The sequence below is a fragment of the Quercus lobata genome, chromosome 5 (assembly GCF_001633185.2).
Source record: "Quercus lobata isolate SW786 chromosome 5, ValleyOak3.0 Primary Assembly, whole genome shotgun sequence".
Lineage (NCBI taxonomy): Eukaryota > Viridiplantae > Streptophyta > Magnoliopsida > Fagales > Fagaceae > Quercus > Quercus lobata.
Genome location: NC_044908.1, coordinates 35938982 through 35963627, shown reverse-complemented (window position 1 = coordinate 35963627; position 24646 = coordinate 35938982). Strand labels below are relative to the sequence as shown.

The 24646-nt window shown below is 36.1% G+C and overlaps 1 protein-coding gene across 4 annotated transcripts in view; it reads right to left on the bottom strand.

Annotated features, from left to right (window-relative positions):
* The window catches only part of LOC115991804 (ABC transporter C family member 13), a 65740-nt gene that overhangs the window by 9511 nt on the left and 31583 nt on the right, over nucleotides 1-24646 (bottom strand). For 2 of the 4 annotated variants that reach the window (XM_031115734.1, XM_031115735.1), the window contains exons 19-30: nucleotides 14293-14394; nucleotides 14139-14206; nucleotides 13796-13927; nucleotides 13528-13675; nucleotides 8165-8445; nucleotides 7954-8022; nucleotides 7713-7869; nucleotides 6946-7121; nucleotides 6135-6246; nucleotides 5975-6028; nucleotides 2063-2185; nucleotides 1483-1581 (exon numbers count right to left, since the gene is read on the bottom strand). In XM_031115734.1, the coding sequence (XP_030971594.1) occupies nucleotides 1483-1581; nucleotides 2063-2185; nucleotides 5975-6028; nucleotides 6135-6246; nucleotides 6946-7121; nucleotides 7713-7869; nucleotides 7954-8022; nucleotides 8165-8445; nucleotides 13528-13675; nucleotides 13796-13927; nucleotides 14139-14206; nucleotides 14293-14394 (1521 nt within the window). The remainder of the gene's footprint in view (nucleotides 1-1482; nucleotides 1582-2062; nucleotides 2186-5974; nucleotides 6029-6134; nucleotides 6247-6945; nucleotides 7122-7712; nucleotides 7870-7953; nucleotides 8023-8164; nucleotides 8446-13527; nucleotides 13676-13795; nucleotides 13928-14138; nucleotides 14207-14292; nucleotides 14395-24646) is intronic. The other 2 variants (XM_031115736.1, XM_031115737.1) reach the window with 1 other exon arrangement.

The following is a 24646-nucleotide window of genomic DNA, read 5'->3' as shown; positions in this document are numbered from 1 at the left end:
CTATCATTCTACACCACATGATTGAGATCCTCTAGAATTCTTAATTCCACCATAGACTTTTTAAAATCCTAACCGTTCTTCATTAAATAAGTGGGTTAGATTTTACCACATCATCAATAACTTAAGTAAGTACCAAAATAGTATCGATTAATGTTTGCTTAAATGCCAACGTCTAGACAAGGTCTAAACCACGCATTTAACAATGAATGTTTACAATTTATGAGCTCTATGGTTGAATTATCCTAGGAACTCTAGAAGATCCTACTCTTACACAAAAAGCATATATTTCTCTCTAATTATTCCTCCAGCCATTCTTAAGTTACAGCTATGGCAGGTATTCAAAAGATAAAGCAGGAGAAGCCAGTCTTAAAGCATTTATTACAATCTCCATAATTATTGACTTTCTGAAAGAGAAAAACTGCCATGGGACAGAGGGAGTATTATATAGGACAAAAAGCTTCAGTTTATGGATGAAGTCTCTAATGAATACAGATTCAGAGTAAATAAGATTTTGACCTTATTCTACCAGGGGGTATTCCTTTGATGTGAGATAGAAGGGTAGTGGATAAGATGGAGGAAGCTGTGGGTCAATTTTCAAATATCTTGTAGATTAAAAAATGGTGAATCAATTCAAATGGGCATTTATGGATTTATGGGCCTAATACATATAGGGATAGGAGGTTTCTTTGGGAGGAAATGTCTGGATTAATTAGTTGGTGGAACGTATCATGGTGTGTTGGAGGTGATTTCAATGTGATTTTCTTTCCTACGGAACCACTGGGAACTGAGAATTATTCTCAAGCTATGTTTGATTTTTCTGATTTCATCTTAGCTCATGGTCTAATTGATTTACCTTTGGAAGGAGACTCTTTCACTTGGTCTAATACCCCCTAGGATGCATGGACATAGACACGATACGACACAGTGACACAAGTAATTTCTAAAAACTTATAACATGAAATAGCCGGTACTACACCGGTATGACAAGAACACGACACAAGTACGGCACCCTAAATGAAGTATCCATGCTTCCTAGAATACCCCTGCACAGGTCTCAAGATCTAGAATTAACCGCTTTCGTTCTCAACAGATTGGGAGGTTCAATTGCCCAATGTTTATCAATGAAGGCTGCCCAACCTTATGTCTGACCACTTTCCAATTCTCTTGGATTGTGGTAGTTTCCAAAGAAGCTACCGTCCTTTCAGATTTGAAAACATGTGGCTCAAGGCTGAGGGTTTCATGGAGAAAGTAATATCCAGAACTGAAGATGTTTTTTCTTACTTCTCTATTTTCTTGGCTGCATTCATTGGGTTTTTATTCTTTTTCTTCTCTTGTAGATTTCATTGATCATTGTACTCTACACCATGATTATGTTGGTCTCTAGTATACGTCCTGTATACATTGCTTTTTTTTTTCCTCCCATAAATTATGTTATTTATATAAAAAAAATAAATGAAGTCATTTCAAAATCTTATGATATACCTGAAGGCGCAGGGAAAGCCACAAACTTGCGGTTAATTCTGAGTATGAAGTTTGCTGATACATCAATACATGCTGAGTGAAAGTGGCCAAGAAAAAGTCCTGTCCAAAAACCAGCATTGATTGGTTTTGAAATTCAATTAATTGTGATCATCATAAAGAATCACTCATCAATAATCCATATGAATAAATTTGAAAACAAGATTTGCATAATAAATTAATAAAATACAGGGCCATTATCTGCTTTACTAAGAAGAATAAGAAAAAAGGAATAAAAAAACCATTTAGTACTCTTGGCATTTTTATAATTGTTAGCATTAGTGGTTACTTTATAATTGGCTTGTTATTCTTATATTAGCTTAAGGATATTCTTGTAATTGTGTCATATCAGGCTAATATAAACAAACTACAGTGATTCAGCGAAGGGACAAAACAATTAAGTCATAAACCTTTCTAGTTTTTTTTTCTCCCCTTTCAGTATTCTCTCTCTCTCTCTCTCTCCTGATTATTTTTCCGTCCTAGTGACTGTTCACTACATGATGTCATTAGATATACAATTTGAAAAAAATATATAAATATCTACCTCTGACTTGAATGCCCTTATAGTTGATGACCCATCGAGTGTCTCTGTGAAGGATGCATATATAGGAGAACGAGAAACACTGTCCAGCCTCCGCAGTTCTCGTGATGTTGACCTGTAGAAGAACTGAAGAATTTCTACTAAGCAGACAAATCATTAGTCTAAGTTTTAATCTTTCCTTGTACGGATGGCCAATGCTAATGTCGTTTTTTGATATGTATGGCCAATAATAATATCATAAAATTCAACCATCACAAAACATACAATTCTTTTCCTATTATTTAAATTTAACAAGCTATACAAGTAGATCAATATTCCAGCCACTGATATATCAATTCCTATGGATTCAAGTATGCTACATCTAATTCTCATTCTCAATAACTCAACTGTGCAGCAGCAACCAATATGCTTACGTAAGAAAGCAACATTAGAATGCATCTCCTATAGTCATAATCTCGTATATTGAAAACCTTCTAGTAAATCAGAATTACAAAGTGAAGTGCAACATCTATTAATATTAGTGGGCTATAATATACTTCTACGCCCATTAGAAAACATGCTGGTTTCAATGTTTTTATCATTTATCCTACGTAGTCCCAAATATATATTCCCTACAAAGCTTGTAAGAATTTACAATCACTGATGTAAATAATATTTTTTTTCTTTTTTTCTCCTAGTCCTGTTTTTAGGGTTCCCCACCAAATCCTCATAAGTAATACTTGGTGGTAAAAAGATCACAAGGGATTAAGCCAACAAACTCTACCTCAAATGACACCTCCTCTTGTAGCAGCAAGGTCATGGGTAAGGTTGTGGGTTTAAAAATAAAAAATAAAATAATAATAATAATAAACTCACAGGATTAAAATGACAAATATATAAAACTTGTTGGATACCATGTGAAAAGCTTTAAATGTTTATCAAACATTCAAAATTTCAGATTTTGTGGAGGCAATGTACTCTACACAATTTTATAAAAATTTGGGTAAATTGCATAATTCCTGCTGGAAATCAGCCTACATTTTGGGCCGATTTCCATTTTGGTCCCCACTTTTTTTTTTCCTAAATGCAGTCCCTAAAATCAAAAAATCATTCTCATTTTAGTCCCTACCATAATCTCACTAACAAAATTGTCTACGTGGCAAACGAAGTGCACTTAGACACACTAAATGCTGAAGTGGCTATTAATATAATATTAAATTTTTTTATTTAAGCATCTAGGTCAGCATATAATTTAAAAAATAAATTTCTCAATTTTAACAAAATAAAAAAAATAAATAAATAAGAATACATAAGAACACAAACCCAGATTTAAACACAAACACAATAAGAGAATTTCTTTTATTTGGCATTTTCTTTTTTCCTTTTTCTCAGAAAACAAACACAAAAATAAACCCACACAAACCGAACCCACTCGACTTAAACTCTCAAACTCTCATGTAAATTCTCAAACTCTCTCTCGGCTTAAACTCTCTCTCTCAACACTCTCTTTTCCTCCCTCACTAAGCCCAATCTCACCTTCTCTACCTTGCCCTCTCAAACCCAAACCCTAGGTGGGCACAAGCAAGAAGAAAGTGTGGCGGCCGCAAAGAGAGGAGGAAAGGCCACCACAAATCTGGTGTGGCTGTTTGTGTGGCAGTGGATCAGCTTGGGTTCGAATTTATGGGTTTAATTTTGGTTGGCATATGTTGATTTCTTGGTATGCAGATCTGTGTCGCGTGTTTTGTATATGTAGATGTGTATGTAACCATTTGTAGATGTGTACGTAACTAAGTGGGTTTGGATAAATTTTTTTATTTGAATTTGATTGGAGTTTGGTTTAGATGAGATAGACTTCAATGGTGCTGTCTAAATTTTTTTTCTTTCATTTTCTTGGCAACCAAACAAAGGCTGGAATTTGTTTTTTATCCGCTTTTTTTTTTAATCTATAAATTTAAGAAATGATTTTTCTTGGGTTTGAGAAAATGGGGGTTTTGGGATTTATGATTTTGCCTATAATGTTGTTTTTAAGCTAAATTTTCTGGGTTTTTTGTATGTTTGTTTCCCAAGAAAATTTCCAATAGGAGTGTGCAACCAACCCGCCAAAACCAACCCAATTCAATCCAATCCAACCAGCTAGGTAGGGTCAGTTTGTAGGGGTTGGTGGGATGGGTTTGGTTGTAAGTTTTTTTTTACAATATGTTGGGTTGGATTTCGGTCATAAGATTTACAATCTACCTAACCTGATCTGACCCACCTATATTTAATATATATTTAAAATTTAAAAAATATATTTAAAAATATACTAAACAATTTTGTTATTTACTTTTTTCCCCTTCTCCTAAATAAAACCCAAACCCTAAGTTCTACTCACATAGTTTGTGTTGGTGTGTTATGCCAAGGATTATTTGGTTATAAATTTGCTTTTATTTGTGACGGTGTTATTCTAAATTTCTAATGTTCAATTTAATAAAAATAATAGTAATTAAAAAAAAAAAAAAACTGTCCAACCCAGTCCACATGAGTTGGGTTGGGTTGGGTTGGACTCCTGTGATGGGTTGAGTTGGGTTGAAAAAACCCCTTAACCCAACCCATGCACATCAATTTCCGAGTTTATAGGTTTCGAAGATTGGTTTGGTTGCTAGGTTTATGGGTTTGATTTACTGGAGGCTTCGTTGTTGATTGTGTTAGAATTTGCTAAGTATGATCATGAGTGGGTTGGCCGGCTGGGTATGCATGATTTGGGGATGAACTAAGTTCATGTTCTTCATGAACTGGGAGTAGAACATGTTCTTACAAAATACATGTTCTTCATGAACTGGGAGTAGAACATGTTCTTACAAAATATATATATATATATATATATATATATTGTTCTTATTTTTTTCAATTTAAATTAAAATTAAGAAATTAGAAGTTCTTTGTTTTTAATTTTTTTAATTATAATGCTGACGTGGCAATTTTTAAATACCGAATAAAAAATTTTATTATTATTTTAATAGTCACATCAGCATTTAATGTGTCAACAATGCACTCCGTCTGCCACGTAGGCAATTTCCGTAGTGAGATGACGATTGGAATTAAAATGAGAATGATTTTTTTTTTTTTTTTTAATTTTTGGGACCGCATCTTAAAAAAAAAAAAAAGAAAAAAAAAGTGGGGACTAAAAAGGCATTTTCGCCTAGACTTCAAAAAGTCTCACTTAAAGCTGTGAACTTTCTAAATCATTACAATTTTCCCCCTTAGTGAGATATTATTAGCAAAAAGTAATAGAAATCCACATAAGTAGTAATCCTAACCTGATTAGACACATGAACAAGAAAAAAGGTCTAACTCGATGCGCAAAGATCCTACTTTTGCGAGATCTAGGAGAGATCCCCAATATTTTTTGAAAAGGCTAATTTCCAAACTCGAACCCATGACATGTCGCTTTTGATGGAAGACACTTGTCATTGCACTAAGGCCCGATCCCTTTTTTTTTTTCTTTTTTTGTTTAAAAAAAAAAAAAAAATCATCCATGACATTTAGTATTTTGGTACCAAAAAAGCTTACAAAATAACTTAAAATCCTAATAGATAAATGCAATTTAATGAAGAAGACGTGATTTGCTTGTTTTATTTATTTATTTTTAAGAGTAAAATACCACTTTATTTTCATGTGACAGGTCTTCTAAGTCTCAAGTGCAATCCACTTTATTTTTCATTACTTTTAGTTAACAACGACCTTTTTTTTTTTTTACCAGGGTTAACAATGACTCTAAAAATAATCTATGGTTTTAATTGAAACATTTTTAAATTTTGGGTTTAATTTGAAACCACTCCCAAACTATTGGAGTAATTATACAATTTTCCATAAAATTTAAGAAACGAATAATGGGGGTACAAGATGTACACTCCAATATAAAAATTAATAATTCTACATAATAATATAGAGAAGTACCTGAAGCTTGCTGTAGATGTACCAAAATGGCAATAGCAAAAGCAAGAAGAAGACCTACATATATACATAAAACCCATTGAACAACATTTCAATCCTGAAGACAGTGAAATGTAGATTTTCGGAAGAGCATAAAAGCAAAGTGAACAAATTAGATAGGTACCTGTACACAGGACAAAACTATAGCAATTCCCAGTAAGCCAACAAAGTTGGCTACGAGAATGTTGAGAATAAACGGAAGAGAGTCATCAATTGTATAAAGATCTGAAGACAACCTACAAATATAAGAAAGGGAAGAAAAAAAAGTCATTTAGCATTAGCATTGGGGTGGGTAAAAGCCCAAATAAGTTAAATTTTGAAGTTACTGTAGCTGTGTTTGTAAAAAATAAAATTGCTTATTATATTGAATCTCTCTCTTCCTATAATGCCTTTTTATTCTCTTCCCTTAACTCAGTCTCCCTCTATCGGTAGTTTTTGATGTGGTATTTTTTTTTTTTTTAATAGAATGTGGTTATTTTTTTATATGAAAAGTAAGAGTTGTAGTGGTGGCTGGTGGGTTGGATCTATGCTTAGTGGCTGGTGAGTTGTGGTGGTAGCTGTTTTTTGGTGACTGGTGAGCTTTTAAACAAAGAGAAAGAAGGAGATAGAGTATGATGGAGAGGAAGAGAGATAGAGAGAAAGAGAGTGAAATTAGTAAATAAATGAATAGATGTGATAAATAAGAAATGGGATGTTGGGTGAGTTGTGAAATAGTATGTAAAAATAGATAATGTAGATTTTTAGAATGTAAAATTCCTTTTCTTTTAGACTTCCAGATGCTAATGCTCTAAAGCAGTGTATTATGCGCCTTAACTGAATTTTGTTCTAACCTGTTTAGTATCCTTCCAGCAGATGTCTGATCAATGAATTGAACAAGTGCATTTACAAGCTTATAAAGCACAATAATATGCACCTTCACTGTAGTTTATTCTAACCTGTTTAATATCCTTCCAGCTGGGGTCTGATCAAAAAATTGGACAGGTGCACTGACAAGCTTATGAAGCAGTGTATTATGCACCTTAACAGCAGCTCGTAAGCCCCCAAATGCAAATGAGAATGCCCTCACCAACGTTAGAAAGGAGTTTATGATACAAAAGATGAAAAGTATAACCTGCACAGTCAATTGATAAGTCAATTACAACAGGAAAACAAACATTCCCAATCACAAGTTCCCCAGAATTGTTGCTTAAATGTTCTTTTCAAAAACAATATATTATATTGAACAGAAAGCAGAGATGTTATGTTGCAATGTACATATATTGACTAAAAAGTATCCAGATTATAACATAACCAACTTCATTGTCCCTTCCAAGTTCCACCCCCTGGGTGCAGCTGAACTAGTGAAAAAGGACATACATAATTACATAAATTTCTCAAATTCAGGTCTATGTTCCTATTTGCTACAAGCCAAAGCACTATAGTTTGAGGCTCTCTTGACCCAGCTTAGCATATTCCACTAGATAATACACTTTTACTTTGAATGAATTTCTAGAAAATCTGTCCAATTTATTACTTTTAAGTTCTCTACCTGAACTCTTTTCAAGTTTTAGTTCTGATATTTACATGTACAATTAAACTTAGCTTCATTAATAATTTCAACAATTGCCTTGAAGATTTTTTTTTTTTTTTTTTTTTAATCTAAACGACCACATAGAAAGCCAGACAGCTTGCAATTATAAGGAAAAGTGGGGAAGCTGAATACCAGATAAAAGGAGATGGAGTATTCTGTCTGACTGCTTCCTGTTGTATCAACCCAATATGACAGCCACAGATCATTTCCATTACGAGAAGCTTGCATTAAAATTGCCGACAAGCATATCACAACTGTGATACTCCAACCAGAAAATGCTGCATAATTTCTGCAAAAAAATTATACACTTAATGTATGTTTACTTATAAAGTGTTCAGTGAGAGAAATTTATCAAGAGAAAAGCCCTAAAAACCTAGGATACACAGACACGGACATGAACACAGGTACAGGTACGGGTACAATACGGCAACACAGGCAATTTCTGAAAAATTAGACACTATTACAACATAGATACAGGTACAAAACCCCAAATGCAGTGTCTGTGCATCCTAGCTAAAAACTGCACTTTCAATAAATTGTTATCTCCTATATGCAGTACAATATTTAACAAGAAATGGTTTTACTTGTATACAGTAAGTTCAACTCTGCCCTCTTTTCGTAGCTCAACTTCAATGATCTCTTCTGCTTCCTCTGAAACATGAGCAGTGCTTTTTTCTAGGAGAGATTGTTTGCCTTCGGTATTAGCAGCCATGCTGCATTCTTGTCTTTGAATGTGCAAAGATGTATCAAATTCATTTAGTGGAGAGAATGCTGAATATGAAGAAACTGACAAATCAGCTGAACTTCCCACCCACTTCACATGCCCTTTTTCCATCAAAACAACCAAATCAGCAGAAGATATTGCCTGTCAAATGCAGAAACACAAATCAAACTCATCCACAAGAGAAAATGTTAACTAAATTCTTAAACTGTTTAGCTATGACCATTTGCAATGGTGTGTCAAGTCATGCATTGCGTTACAATGACTACCATAAACCAGAAAATACTCGGAAAACATTGATCAATAACAATATCATGAACACATAATGCAAATAAGCTATGTCCAAGTCAAACACCTATCAAATGCCAAAATTTCTCACCATCTAGACACTTGTTTGACGCACACCAAAAGTGTCTATGTCTCACAAGTACAGCATCTCAACTAGCGTGGACCAGTAAGAGTTTTAATAGTACACTACAGTCTTTTAACTTCAGTGTAACTTGAACAAAATTTAAAAGTTCATTGGAAATATCATTTGTAACCTTTGTATCTTATTCACTCTTACAAATTCATTAAAATTATTGGACAATGAATTGCTAAGACTATCATTCAGTTAGGTTAGTGATGCAGTCATCAAAGATTAGTCTGTTACTACTTCACAAATTTGTTTATTCAAGAGTTATATTATGAGGTCCACGTGTGAAGTCCAATTGAAGTAAGTTGAGGTTTTAAAGTTCTAGTTATGTATGTCCTAGAGTTAATACAGTTTTTTATTTGAGTATTCCTTTAACAAGTTATGGTCAATTTTATATTCGGGGGAAAATTTGTTATTTATGCCATCCCTAAGAATTAAGGGTATTTTGATAGTTTAGTTGAGTCCAGAATTTTCTCGACAATCCTAAGTATGTTGGACTTTATTTTCTTTGCGTCCAAAATAGTTTTTATTAGATTTGTCTCTTTACTAGTGGTTTTCATTCTGTCAGAATCATAGTTGCCTAGATCCTTTGTTTGTGAATTTGCAAAAATTTGAGGTTTTTACTCTGTTGTTATGGGAGGTTCCATTTTCTTTTTTGTTGAGTCCAAGACTTTTGAATTCTCTATTGAGGAGGGAGGTACTTATTATATGTTACGTATTTATGAAAGAAATCGATTCGCTCCGATCAGTTTTCATGGGCAAAGAGAGTGCAAAGCGTTTGCTAGCTATTGTGGAGGATCTCATGTCCAATGTAACTACAGGTAATTTTGCACGAACCTTCAGAGATGGTGATAAAGTATTTATTTTGCAACTAGGTTCCAATGCACATAGCAGTTTTTTTATGATCTCGGAACTTGTCCATGGCCGTCGGAAAGGCTTTATCGTGGTGCCAGAAGGTAAATTGGGTAGTGGGTGTCGAGGGTTTGGATTGCATCTGCGGAATGCCATTGCTCCTGATACACTAATCAGCAAACAGCCTCAATATGACCTGAAACCAATAGTGGAGAAGTCCAAATCATTACTGTTGGTGACGGCGGAGGCTAATTGGAAAGATGGTGGTGGTAGCAAGAAAGGAAAGCCATCAAATTTTGAAAATACAAACAAATCGAACTTGCGCAATCATAGCCATGATACTCCCAATTTGATCGCTGAGAAAGAGAAACCGATGTCTGAGGCTAAATTCACACATGAGATTAAAGATAGCGTTGGCAGTGGCACTGAACCTCATTTATCATTGGATGTGAGCATAAGAGTGGAGCGTGGGCTGGTTGGTGTGTGGAAAGTTCAGTGGTCCAAAGTCCAAGAAGTGGGCCGAAATGTAAAGCCCAAGGAACAAAGTTTTAAAAGCTTTGATAAGCCTCAACTCCCTTCAAACCAAAGCCCAATCGCCAAACTGATAGAATGGCTAATTCCCATAGAATAAATAATGGTATTAAGAGTCTTAAGGTTGATGGAATCTTGTCTTCAGATCAAGGTATGATTGCTGATTGTATTACTCGATTCTATATGAAATTATACTTTGAGGAGCAAGTTGATGGACCGTTTCCAGAAGCCTTGGTATTTCCTAGGATATCTGGTGATAATGCAGATTGGCTAGATAGACCATTCGATGAGGCAGAAATTTTGGAGGTCATACAGAATCTTAATGGTGACGAATCGCCTAGACCAGATGGGTTTCCAATGGCTTTCTTCCAAGCTTGCTAGGGAATTCTCAAAACTGATCTTATGGCTGTTTTTCATCATTTTTTTGCTAAACGTCAGTTTGAGAAGAGTTTAATGCAACTTTCATCACTCTCATACCCAAAAAAAATGAAGCAATTGATGTTAAGGATTTTCTCCCCATTAGTCTTGTTGAGGGGGGTGGGTTTATAAAATCATTGCTAAGGTCTTAGCCAACAAACTTCGCACAATCATGGAAGATATAATTTCGGCTTCACAAAATGCTTTTGTGAGGAACCGGCAAATTCTTGACCCTATACTTATTGCTAATGAATGCCTTGATAGTAGATTAAAAACTGGGTTGCCTAGGCTACTTTGTAAATTGGATGTTGAGAAGGCCTTTGATCATGTAAATTGGGGATTTCTTATGCAGTTACTAGAAAAAAGTGGGTTCTCTGCTAAATGGCAGCAATGGATATATCTACAGTTCATTTCTCTATTATGATAAATGGCTCTCCTTATGGGTTTTTTGAGAGTTCTAGGGGGTTGAGACAAGATGACCCATTGTCCCCTCTGCTGTTTGTACTGGTTATGGAAGCTCTTGGGAGAATGTTGGATAAAGCTGTCCATGATGGTCACATGTCAGGCTTTGGTGTGGGTTGTGAAGAGGGAAGATCATTGGTGGTGTCTCATCTTCTCTTTGCGGATGACACTTTGATTTTTTGTGGTGCTGATCTGGATCAAGTTCTGTTTCTCCGGATGATCCTCATTTGGTTTGAGGCAGTCTCTAGTCCAAAGATAAATTTGGGTAAGTCAGAGTTGGTTCCTATTGGTATGGTGGATAATTTGGACTTATTGTTGATTGTCCTTGGCTGTAAAAAAGGTACTCTTCCAATGAAGTATTTGGGTCTTCCTTTGGGAGCTAAATTCAAGGATAAGGCAATATAGAACCCAATTCTAGAGAAGATAGAACGGAGATTAGCAGGATAGAAACATTTGTAGTTATCCAAGGGAGGTAGAGTCACTTTAATTAAAGCACTCTATCTAATTTGCCCACTTATTTTCTATCTCTATTTCCTATTCCTGCAGTTGTGGCTAACCGAATTGAGAAACTTCAGAGAAATTTCTTATGGGGTGGCTTTAAAGATGAACCAAAATTCCATTTGGTTAAATGGGCTACTGTTTGCAGTCCCATTGCTTCAGGTGGCTTGGGGATAAGGAAGGTAAGACTTTTTAATAAAGCTTTACTTGGGAAGTGGCTATGGAGATTTGGGATGGAGAGGGATGCCCTTTGGAGGCAAGTGCTAGAGGTGAAATATGGCAGTGAATGGGGTGGCTGGTGTACTAGGCCTGTTAATGGTCCATATGTCGTTGGCTTGTGGAAATATATTAGTCAGGGATGGCCTTCTTTTTCTCACCACATTCTATGTGATATTGGGGATGGGTCTAGGGTGCAATTTTGGCAAGACCATTGGTGTGGTGAGACTTCTCTTGCAGTCAACTATCCTGAATTGTTTAGAGTTTGTGGAGACAAGGAGGTTAGTGTGGCTAAGCTTATGAAGCTAGATAATGGAGTCCTTTTTTTGGGATGTAAGTTTCTTTAGGGGTGTGCATGCTCGGGAATTAGAGGCACTGGCTGGTTTCATGGATACCATTTATGGTGCTTCGGTGAAAGGGTTTGGTGAGGATAAGATGTGCTGGAAACTTGATAGAGAGAAGGGCTTCCTAGTTAAAGACTATTATAGTCTCTTAATGGGCTCTAATGACTATTGCTTTCCTTGGAAAAGTATTTAGAAACAGAAGATTCCTTCTTGAGTGGCTTTCTTTGTTTGGACTGCTGCTTTGGGGAAGTGCTTAACGATTGACAATTTACGAAAAAGGAAGGTTTGGATATTGGATTAGTGCTACATGTGCAAGTGTAATGGTGAATCGGTTGATCATCTTTTTCATTGTCCGATTGCAATGGATATGTGGGCTATGGTGTTCGGATTGTTTGGAGTGAGCTGGATTATGCTGCAATTTGTAGTGGGGCTTTTAGCATGTTGGCAAGGCAGATTTGGTTATCATCAAAATGGGTATATATGGTTGATTGTTCCCCACTGCTTATTGTGGTGTCTTTGGAGAGAGAGAAATAGTAGGTGCTTTGAAGATAAGGAGAGATCAAGATCAGATTTGAAGCTATTTTTCTTTAGAACTTTAATGGATTGGTTGGCTGCATTGCGGAACCAATCATTTTTATCTTTTCTTGATTTCCTAAATTTTTGTAATTTTTATTCTTGATTGTCTGCCCCCTTGTACACTCCCTGTGTACTAGGGTGCTCCCCTTTTTTATATCAATAAACTTATTACTTTCAAAAAAAATTACTACTGGTGTAAATAGTGTCCTTTATTGTTTGTGCTCAATGCACTCAAAGAAGAGATGCAGTTGATTAATAAACATATTAATATTCATTAACAAAAAAAAAAAAAACATATGGAGTATTTTGAGTGTTGAAGCATGCTGGTTCTTTCTCTTCTCTTTCTTGTGGTGTTCTTCATACAACCCCTAAACACCATAAACTTCTATCATTTTCTTCCTCATTAAAATCCCAAATCAAGCCTTTCTTTTACCTATCGAAACCCTAAAACCACCTACATACTTTCTTCTACCAAGTAGGCATCAAATAACTTAGCAAACCATCTTTTAATTCCTAGCACAACCCAATAACCCTTTCTTCAACAATTCTAAACCCTAGATCCACAAATTCTCCTAACTCTTAACCTACCACACGCACATGTAGACAAATTCTCCAATTCATCCTACGTCAGTTAATTATCTCTATATTATTGACTTGAACGCGTAATCACTCCCTTCAATCAGTTGCAACTTAACAAATAAATTTTCCATGAGTTAAAGTTGACTAATAATATGTATCATTGTTATGAAGTAAAACAATATGTATATAAACAATATGTTCTAAGACAATATGAGAAATTTCTTTCATGGAAAATAGTCCCCTGATTGGCTGATCCTGTGGCTAAAATATCAACTTAATGAAATCCAAACTCATGTAGATATCATGAGAAAGCCATATGAACTTCAAGGGAATCACCTGCACATTATGGGTACAAAGTACACGAGTGCATTGCTTCATAAGAGGACCCAGAATGGCATTATATAAAATCCACTGAGCAACCTGAGCATCGATGGCACTGAGGACATCATCAAGCATAAAAATATCGGAGCCATGATAAATAGCCCTGTTCACAGCACAAATTTCCAAGAAATATTTTGATAAGAATCCCAAAAGAAATTTGAAAGGTAAAAAGAAATCATAAGAATTGGGAGCTAGCCACAGTGGAAATTGAAGATGCTATAACCTCGCCAAAGCAAGACGAGCTCTCTGTCCACCTGATATGTTCACTCCTTTTTCTCCAATATAAGCCATGTCTCCTCCAATCATTAACGAAATATCAACATCCAGTGCACATGCCTGTAAAGTATCTGAGTATCTGCTCAAGGAGAGAGAAGCATATATATCCACAATTGTCAGCATGGATAAATACAATTTCAGGGTTTCTGATTGTCAAAGACATGAAAATAAGATTTGTAAATAAGAAGACTTTTATTGATCATAGATTCAGCAACATATTTTTAAGGGGAAAAAATTGCAATTAATGTATCAGGAAAAGCGGGAAATGTTTATAGTTGATAGAATTACACCTTCTGGGATCATAATTCTTTCCGAACAAGATATTATCACGTACCGTTCCAGAGAGAATCCATGGTACCTACAGTTTTAAACAGCAAATGCCAACGTAAGAAACATTGATTCAGCTTTAGACAGGCCAAACCAATACAAAGAGAAGCTTTGAACCTGTGGTACATATGCTATAGATCCACTTGAATGTATTAATCCATGTAGAACGTGCATTTCTCCCAAAATTGAATTTAACAATGACGATTTACCTGAACCAATCTGAGTACAAGCAATTCACTGGGTGAAGGTAATGCAGTAAATCTCAACATAAAATTCTTCACAATGGACGATATTTATACTTATCAGAGTGCTAATCTTAGTGTCATTTGCATATTATACATATTCACATAATATAAAAGGGGTAAAACTTAGATAAAGTACCTTAGGTGCAGTACATTAGGTTTCCCAATTAAATTCAAACACCAAAATGGATTGACCAATAAAACACAAATAATGTTGTCTTTCCAAGGATAATTAAATTCAATCCATCCAAGTGTTTAAATTTAATTAGGAATCTAATTTATTGCACATAAGGTACCATACCAAAGTTTTACCAATATAAAAGCTATTGCTAATACTATCATTTTAATATTCCATATGTTGCACTGGAGTTGTTGGCTAAGAAATTTCAGACAAGTAGTATGAAACCACTGTTTTCCAGATGATTGGCAACACCCAGGTGTCTAAAATACCAGCACAAATTGCCTGAAAGTAGTATTTTTAAATCCATATTTATTGTACTTAGCTATCTAAATAATCTGTCACAACCTAGAAAAAGAGGATTTTCCTTGCAAACAATGGAAAGAAAATGCAGAGTATTTACAGACCATTATAACAAAATTTAACAATGGGATTGAAAATTATGGTGACAATTTAATTTTAAGCTATTAGAACAAATTGATTTTAAACAATTTAACCATTATTCTAATACCAAGCCTCATGTGTCTGCCCAAACTCTCCCTCAATAAGCGGAGCCCAACACATGAAGTTTTTAACTCTTAAACGACGGATAGAGTGGATAAGGTTCCAATTCTGAACTACATACTTCAATACCATGATAAAGTACCATTAATCCCAAATTAGGAATAAAAGAATCATTTAGAATCAAATAGAGTAACTCAGTCAATAGACTCTCTACACTATGTGCATATACAACACTAGTCTACCAAACAAAATCATCACTTGTGAAGATTATCCATGATTAGAATTTTCACCCTAACAGCTGTGCACGCAAAAAAAAAAAAAAAAAAAAAAAAAAAAAAAAAAAAAAAAAAAAGGGAAAAAGCTACCTTGGTGCGAACCTTCACCTTCCAAATACTTTTCCACAAAAATGAATGAGAGCCTTAGGAGAAATAACTTTATAAAAGTTGTAGTGCATGGTGACACAAGACAAACCAGAACAATTCAAAAGGAAAAAACAAACATCAAGAAAATAAATGATAGAACCTAGGAGTCGGCACCTAAACTTGTTTTGAGTCATCATTGTTGGAAAACATAGTTTTGTACCTCATACAAAACAAGCAACAGAAGCAAATCAAGGATCTACTTTATTCATGAGAGATAACATACAACTTTGAATTCTAGAACAAAGAATAGAAAGCGTACTTTGATGTAGTGAAAATAAAAAACAAGAAGTAGATAGTATCTTAAAAAGACCTTCAATCTTCTTCCCATTTCACATGATGCCCAAGATGTATGGTCTCTTAATCAGTTCTTACATACATTTATTTTCCTTTTTGGAAAAGTGTATTTGAGAGCTATTACAAAGAAAGCTATTTTCTCTTCTTTTAATTGTATGCACATTTTAACTACCTAGGCAGTTATTTTATTTAATAACTCTTATTAAATATACAATTGATTATCTAATTGGGTTTGCCTTTTAGGCCAGCCCAATTGGGCTTTAGTGTGTGGCTTGGGATGGGCCCAAATGAACAAATAAGGCTCTAGTTCCAATGGGCTTTAGGCTTCATTCAACTCTTGACAAGCTCAAAGTTACCATTAATTATATAACAAGTACCACTATAGAAATATAATTGCACTCTAAGCCTTATTAATAAATTATATCCTAAGACTCTAATGCAGTATCATTTGACCCCCCCATGAAACATCCATAGTGAATAAAGTCATAATAAACTGTCACTTTGTAAATAATTATTTTATTCCTTGAGTCTCCAGTTTAATCTTTTAGTTATTCATATATTTTATGAAATCTACTTTCATTATATATAAATTTTATTAACTCTTTACTAAAGTGGCCGACCTTGAATAACCAATTCCCAATAAACTTATCTCAAAGGGATATTTCATGTCTATAGAAAGAGATTATAGATTCTGTTTTTTTCTTCTTCTTTTTTGATAAATAATCGGAATTATATTAAAAGAGAAACCAGGTACACCGGGGGTGTACATGAAAACAGTACATCAAACATTTAAATTACAAAGATCAAGCATTTCTAAAAAATTAGAGCAAAGAAAAAGACTAAAGGACGAACTCCACTCTAGCAAGGTGTGAAAAAAGAGAGATTTAAGATCTAAAGTAGACCATTCCTTCCCTTCAAAACATCTTGAGTTCCATTCTTGCTAAATACACCACAGGACACAATGAGGGACAACCCTCCATAAATCAATGCTCCAATGCCCACCAAAGGAACCTTGCCAACTCGAAAATAAATCAATAACACTATGAGGCAACTTAAAGGAGACCAAAAAGAGTCCTCATGAGCAAAAGGACAATGAAGAGAAAGACGATTCACTTATTCCCCATTATTTTTACACATATAGTACAAATCTATAACTGCAACACCCTTATACCATAAGTTCTCAAGAGTCAAAATCTTACCTAAAGCGGCAGTCCAAGAGAAGAAAGCAACCCTAGGAGGGATCTTTGAATGCCACACAAATTTCCAAGGGAAAGAGGTTATAGGAGTAGAGGGAAGTTACAGGAGTAGAGGAAAGGGAGAGATAGAACTCACTTACTTTAAAATTCTTATTCCCTGCTAGTTTCCAACATAGTTTGTCCTAACCTTTTTTGGTAAGTAACATAGTTTGTCCTAACCTTTACCATTAAAAGGCATAGAATTGATAAGATCTAGAAAGGTGTAGAAGTGTTCTATTTTCCAATCTTGGGGAGCCCTAGAAAATTGAATATCCCAGTGAAACCTATGATTAGGAAAGTGCATAATATCCTCAATATAAGACTCCTTATTACAACTAATGTTATAGAGTTTCGGAACTGCCTCCTAGAGAGTACAACCCCCACACCTCACATGATGCCAAAATTTAATTCTATTACCAACGCCAACCTCAAACTGAATGGATTTTGAAAAGGCTAGCCAGCCTTGTCTTAAGGTTCTCCAAAGACTAACACCATAAGGATTAGAGACTCCATTTGTACACCAATCACCCCAATTATTCCCATATTTAGTCTGAATGAGCCGCCTCCAGAGGTGAGTTGTCTCTCTTCCATATCTCCACAACCATTTCCCCAACAAAGCTTGATTGAAGATTCTCAAATTTCTAATGCCCAAACCGCCGAACTACAAGGGAGTACAAACCTAGGCCCACTTAACAAGAAAGAATTTAAGGGACTCATCTATCCCACCCCAAAAAAAAAATTCCTCTAAAGCCTCTCAATTAAAATTAGCAATATCCACTAGAATAAGGAAGAGTGATAGGAAATAAGTTGGCAAGCTTGAGAGAGTGCTTTTAATTAAAGTAATCTTACATCCTTTTGATAAATATAACTACTTCTAACTCGATAACCTTCTCTCCATTTTTTCTAGAATAGAGTTCCAAATCGCCCTATCCTTGAATTTAGCACCCAAAGGGAGTCCCAAGTAAGTCATTGGCAGAGAAGACTGTCTACAACCTAGCAATGCCACAAGCTCCCCCATATTAGACACCTCTCCAACTAGAACTAATTCTGACTTACCCAAGTTAATGTGCAGCCCTGACACCACTTCAAAAGAGGATAAAATCCCCTGCAAATAATCAATCTAACTAATAGAAGCACCACAAAAAATTAACACGTTATCCGCAAAGAGAAGATGGGTCTCCATCAGGGGAGTATTTGTCCAAGTGCCAACAATGAAACCCGAGATGTGTTCGACCAGAACCGCACCGTCCAACAAGCGGCTAAATGCCTCCATAACAATAGCAAATAAGAGCAAGAAGAGAGGATCACCTTGGCGCAGCCCCCTAGAGCTTCCAAAGAAATCCTTAGGGATGCCATTTATCATGATAGAAAATCTCACCATGGAGATACAAAACAAAATCCACTTTCTCCATTTCTCATAAAAATCCACAGCGTTGCAGCAAATAAAGAAAATCCCAACTGACATGATCAAAAATCTTTCTCCACATCTAACTTACACAAAACCCCTGGAATCCCTGCCTTGAGTCTACTATCCAAACACTCATTGGGAATTAAGACAGAATCTAGGATTTTCCTATCCAGAATAAAGGCATTTTGAGACTCGGAGATAATCCCAGTAATCACCCTTCTTAGCCTATTAGCCAGCACCTTGTAGATGACTTTATAAATACCACCCACTAGACTAATGGGTCTAAAGTCTCACATTAACCACATCTACTTTCTTTGGAATGAGAGCAAGGAAAGTTGCATTAAGACTTTTCTCAAGGACAGCTTATGAATGAAAGATTGCAAGAAGCTCCATAATTTCAAGTTTTAAAAAGCCCCAACAAACCTTAAAAAAGCCATTGAGAAAACCATTTGGCCTCGGAGATTTATCACCATCACATCCTTGGATGACACCAAATACCTCCTCTTCCTCAAAGGGTCTATCTAACCAAGTAGCCTCCTCCTTAGAAATTGTAGAGAATTCCACTCCATCTAGCATAGGTCTTTGATCCTCATTTTCAGAGTACAATTGTTTGTAAAATTGAGAGATGCATGCTGATATAGAATTTGGATCCGATGACAACCCACCATCCACCAAAAGATTGTTAATGGTATTAAACCTTTTGTGGGAGTTCGCTATTTTGTGAAAGAACTTAGTGTTTCTATCCCCCTCTTGGATCCAAAGAGCCCTTGATTTTTGTCTCCAACATATTTCAACCATAAGAGTGACCTTTAATGCAAAATCGTTCTTTTTCCAAAGTCTCATCATTGGTTAAAGGACGGGTATCTTCCAACAAGTCTAGAATTTCAAGATCCTTCCATAACTTGTTCATCTTATCCCCTACATTGCCAAATTCTTCCTCATTCCATTTCCTCAAATCTAGCTTCAAAGCTTTCAATTTGCTTGCAAACAGAAAGCTAGGGGAACCTTGAAAATGATAGGACTCCCACCAGGTTCTCACTTTCTCCACAAAACCCTCGGCCTTCAATCACATATTTTCAAAGCGGAAAGGGCGGCTACCCCTGTGAAAATTTCCCCCTTCTAGAAGAACTAGAAAGTGATATGAGAGTAATCTATGCAGTCTTTTTTTACGAATGTTAGGAAAGTGCTCTTCCAAATTAGAAGATAGAAGAAACCTGTCAAGCCTAGACCGTGAAGCCACCGCTCTAGAATTAGACCAAGTGAAAGTACCTTCTTCAAAAGGTAAATCCATAAGACTGTGTTCAAAATGAATCTAAAAAATCAAGCATGGCTGATGAGGAGTCTGCACCAAGCCACTCTGAAGGAAATCGAACAACGTTAAATCCACCACCAAAACATTCCACCAACTATGAATACTAGACAGCTCTTCCCAAAGCAGTCGTCAGTCACAATCATAGTTTGGTCCATAAACACCAGTGAAAGCCCATACAAATTGATCTACCACATTCTTAAAATTTGCATGAAACAGAAAAACGTCCCACTACTTCATCAATTTTTTCCACCATCCTTCTATCCCACATCACCGAAACACCTCCCAAGGCACCAATAGAGCCCAAATAAAGCCAATCCAAATGTTGACAACCCCACAAGCTCTGTATCTCCCTCCTTGTTATCAATTCCATTTTTGTTTCTTGAAGACAAATAATGTCAGCACCCCAACTTCTGATCAAATTCCAAACCCAAAGTCTCTTCTCACGATCATTCAACCCCCTAACATTCCAAGAGATAATTATCAAATTCATTGATGCACCAATGAATCCCTTTCCCCACTATCACTTCCTAACAAAGCAGATTTTTTCTCAAGATTCCAAGAATTTAGCAGACTTTTCAATTCCTAACACCCTTTAGAACCTGTCTTAGCCTCTTTCTTTTGAGAGCATTAGCTTTGCATTATTTATTTCTTCCTAGCCTCCAAAGCTAAAAAAATCACAGTGATTTCCGCTTCAAAACCTTCGAAGGAAGTACCCACAGATTTCATAAAAGCTTTAAATCTTTTTTCAACCCACGGTAATAGTTGCGTGGGAGCACCTGCCACCTCAACAAGTGGAGCAACTGGGTTAGCCATGGCCAGAGGTTGCACAACCAACAATTCTTTTGTCTTTTTCCAGTTTACAAGACCCCCATCAGAGTCCCCCCACTCACAATCTGACCCTCATACTGCAAAAACATTATCCAGAGCACCATCACATTCATCTGCCCAACTAACAGTATGTCCTTCCTCCTTGCAAGTGTGATTACCTTGTCCCTCAACTCCCTCAAGCTCTAAAAAATCTAACATGCTCCCAAGTGAGAGGTATATTGAGAGAGGGATAGCTATTTGCCTCCCACCACGAAGCTCCAAAACCCAATCCTTTGAATTACCCCAGGTGTGCTCCAGATTCTCAACATAACTCTTAATTGAGGGACGAGGCTGAGCATAGGCATCCTTGGCCAGAACTAGCATGGGAAGCATATGCAAAACAGGTCATGAATCCAAAGAATTGACCCGACGCCTCAATAGAACCGAGAGCTCGTAAGAGGTGGAGAGCTGCTGTCGTTGGTGATCATCGGTAGAGGAGTGGGATTGTTCATCACAGGTGGGAAGATGTCGATGTCAGTCTTTGGTTGGGTAGTGGAGCCAATATTTATAGTACCGTTACTGGGTGTTTCAGACAAATTGATGTCGTTGCTTAGTTGGGTATTGGACTTCAGAGACAAATCAGTGCCTTTACTAGGAGGCTGAGAGGTGATGTTAGTGGGGATGAAAGGCAGAGGATGCATGGAGGGAGAGAAGTGCTTCATCAGCAATGTATTGATGTTCTGGTGTGAGTGGGTGAGTTTTGGATTAGAAGAACTAGGCTACTAAGAAGCAGATTGTATCATATTAGTGTTCTAATGCGAGTGGGTGAGTTTTGGATTAGAAGTGCTAGGCTTATGGAAGACGGGTTGGGCTAAGGGTTTAGCTTTGGGTTTGGGGGCCCAGTTGTGGTCATTGCAGCCCTTGAATTGATTCATGTTGGGCCTCTTACCATTATTATGTGGATTGGAGCCCACATCTTTAATAACAAAAGATAAAACAACCCACTGCCCCTCTCTGCCTCTCCACACATAAAGAGATATCTAAAGTCAGCAAATCTCTTTCGGCAATCACATTAATGTTAGACAATATATTCGCCCCAAATTGTGCCGCATCCTTCCCAGAAAATTTATGGCCTTGATCACGGTGTAAATTACTGGGATTTGAATATTTCAAATTTTGAAAGACCGTAACTTTCTCCTTTCCATTATTTCTTGCACCACCATGATATTGATGTCCATCAACCACCACCACCTTAGCCTTCGGTGCACTCTGAATTCTATGGAACGATCTCTGATTGGTAAGAGAATCTGGTTTCAAAATTTTCCTCAGGTTAAAGCCAAAGCCACGCTAGCCACTGCCCACCCTTCCTTAAGGTATCACTATGTTACCCTTCCGTTGACCATGAAGAAGTTCAAAAACCATTAAAAACGTGCCATGGGCATTGGACCCCAATTGAAGGATGAAAACTATGTCACCCTCACCAATCGTTCTTGCAAAATGACTAGGAGAGTGCTTAGAAATCAACTCCTCAAGGTGGGACAAAAAACAGTTTGCACTCTCTTTCCCCAAAAAAACAAAGCGCACTAAGGTATGACCTCTCTCAAATATCCGTAATAAGAAAAAAGAACCCCCTTCCTCAATGGAAAACTCAAACGGTGTAGATTCAATGAAGAAAAACGTGGAACCACCCATTGTGAATAGAAGCAAAGCAGCTGCAAACAAATAGAAAAGATGAAAAACTATAAAGAAAACATAAAATCTATGGCTAATTCAAGGTAGCCAGGCCTCATTCAAAATACTTACATACTAAATATGCTACCCCCGCAGCTTGAACCCACGCCCTAAGTACTAAGTACTTGGAAAGGTACCAACTCACCCAAACACTACTGAGGTTGTGGAGGTATATGGAGGAGAGGGATAGTGTCTTTGGAGTAGAATAATTAATTATAAGTATGGAGAGTCCTTTATGGATTCAGTCATGAGATTTATTATCCAAGTGATAATTATTAATTGAATAATTAATCTTACAGCGGTTCAGTTCAATGTGTCTTAAACACTTGAGACACATAACACATCAATTAGAAGTCTTCACTTCCATAATCAAGACAAATCATCTTTGTTAACATGTTATAGTCTTCGTAAATGAAACACTCAATTTCATCATAGACTACGAACTACGTTTTTTAGTTTACAAGAAACTTGTGATTTATATCTTTTGTAACTAAATCACATATAATGCATCTCAAGGACTATATGATAATATCCAATTAGTTCATATACAAATAGGCTCATATAATTAAACAATTTAATTATTTATAACATGCTAATAAGTTGGACTTTATGGCACACATCCTAACAATTGCGAAGTGAAGGAAAACCACTAGAAGTCAAAACCTAGGAGTTCTTTATTATCAATCAAAAACTTTCTTACAAAATTAAAACCAGGGCTTCTTAAATAGAGTTACAAAACTTTTCTTGCAAGAAAAGAAGGAAAAGAAAATAAAAAAAATTGCATAAAATAAAATCCTAATTATTAAGAGATTGGACTTAGAGATTTAGGCACAATAGATGGTAGGCTCTTTATATCTTATGTCGACATCATGCGATCGTTGCTATTCCTTTTAATATCTACGGAATATAGATGAGCAAAAAATAGATTGCAGAATTCCCAATTCCCAATCATGACAGGATCTAATGAACATCACATCACAATAAACACTAGAATTGTGGTTGCATGTGTAATCTGCCATGGAAGCTTCTTTAGCTCAAGCTATGCCAAAAAAGCTTGGAAAGGCATCCATAAGAATTACACCACACCAATCTCAAAAGTAAGAAAGCTTGAATAGTATTCCACCGACATCTAATTTTTTTCCACACGATGACATGTGATTCATTTAGAACCCCTAAGGTCCACCCATCCCAAACACTTCCATGTTTCAAATCAGTCACCATGCGCCATAGAGCATCTTTTTCTATTACATAGCACCAAAACCATTTCCTAACAAAGCTTGATTGAACAGTGCAATACTTCGAAGGATAAAGTTTCTCTACAACCTAAATTGGAGGAACTACCTCCAAACTACTATGTGTCAACACCATTGAGTGACAAGTGTCCTGGCCCAACTAAAGCTCAGATTCAATAAATAACCCCACTAACCCTAGATGATTGACCACTTTTTTTCTCTCTTTCTACAAATCAGTCAAACCTAGGTTAATGGCATTATTTTATAAGTAGAGCTTCAGCGGGACCAAGATACTTGCCACTCTCTAGAGTGGACACGTAGTCGTTCGGAGAGAGTTCCTCCTATCTAGGATGTAGAGAAACTTTATCCTACTTTGAATACCCAAACCTCCCTATGGAATTGATTCATAAATTGTCTTCCAACTGACCAAATGGAATTTAAAAGCAACTAAACCACTCCATAGAGAGTCAATTTTCAATTTTTCAAAGCGATGTGCATGCAAAGTGACTTGAAAGAAATATGTTGGTAAACTAGAAAGAGTACTCTTGATCAAAGTGACTCACCCTCTCTTTGAGAGATCCTCTTTCATCCCATTAATCTCCTTCCCATCTTTTCTTCTCCTTGAGAACTCCTCTTTCAACCCCTTAATCTCCTTTCCATATTTTCTAAAATCAGATTTTAAATAGACTTGGACTTGTATTTTTCCCCCAAATATTTTATAGATAAACTAGATATCTTACATCTGTTAATATCAACTAGTGCTTCAATCTTTTTTCCTCTTCTCCCTACGGTACTGGTAACATGCATGGTTCACAGATTGTGAAGAAATTTGATTTGTGTTTCTTCTTACCTCTTTTCATCCCTAAATCAAAACATTTCTCTTCCCTACAAAACCCTTCTTTAAAAATGGTTCTTAACCCTAGATCAACAAATCCTCCAAAACCATTACCCACCACAAGAACATGTAGATAGATTATCCAATTTGTACTACGTTAGGTAACCAATGAATTATGAAAATTATTGTCCACTTTTTAAGCACATAACTAAAATTCTTCAGTGCACTACGTTAACAAATATTTAAGAGTAGATAGATATGCAGTAATGAT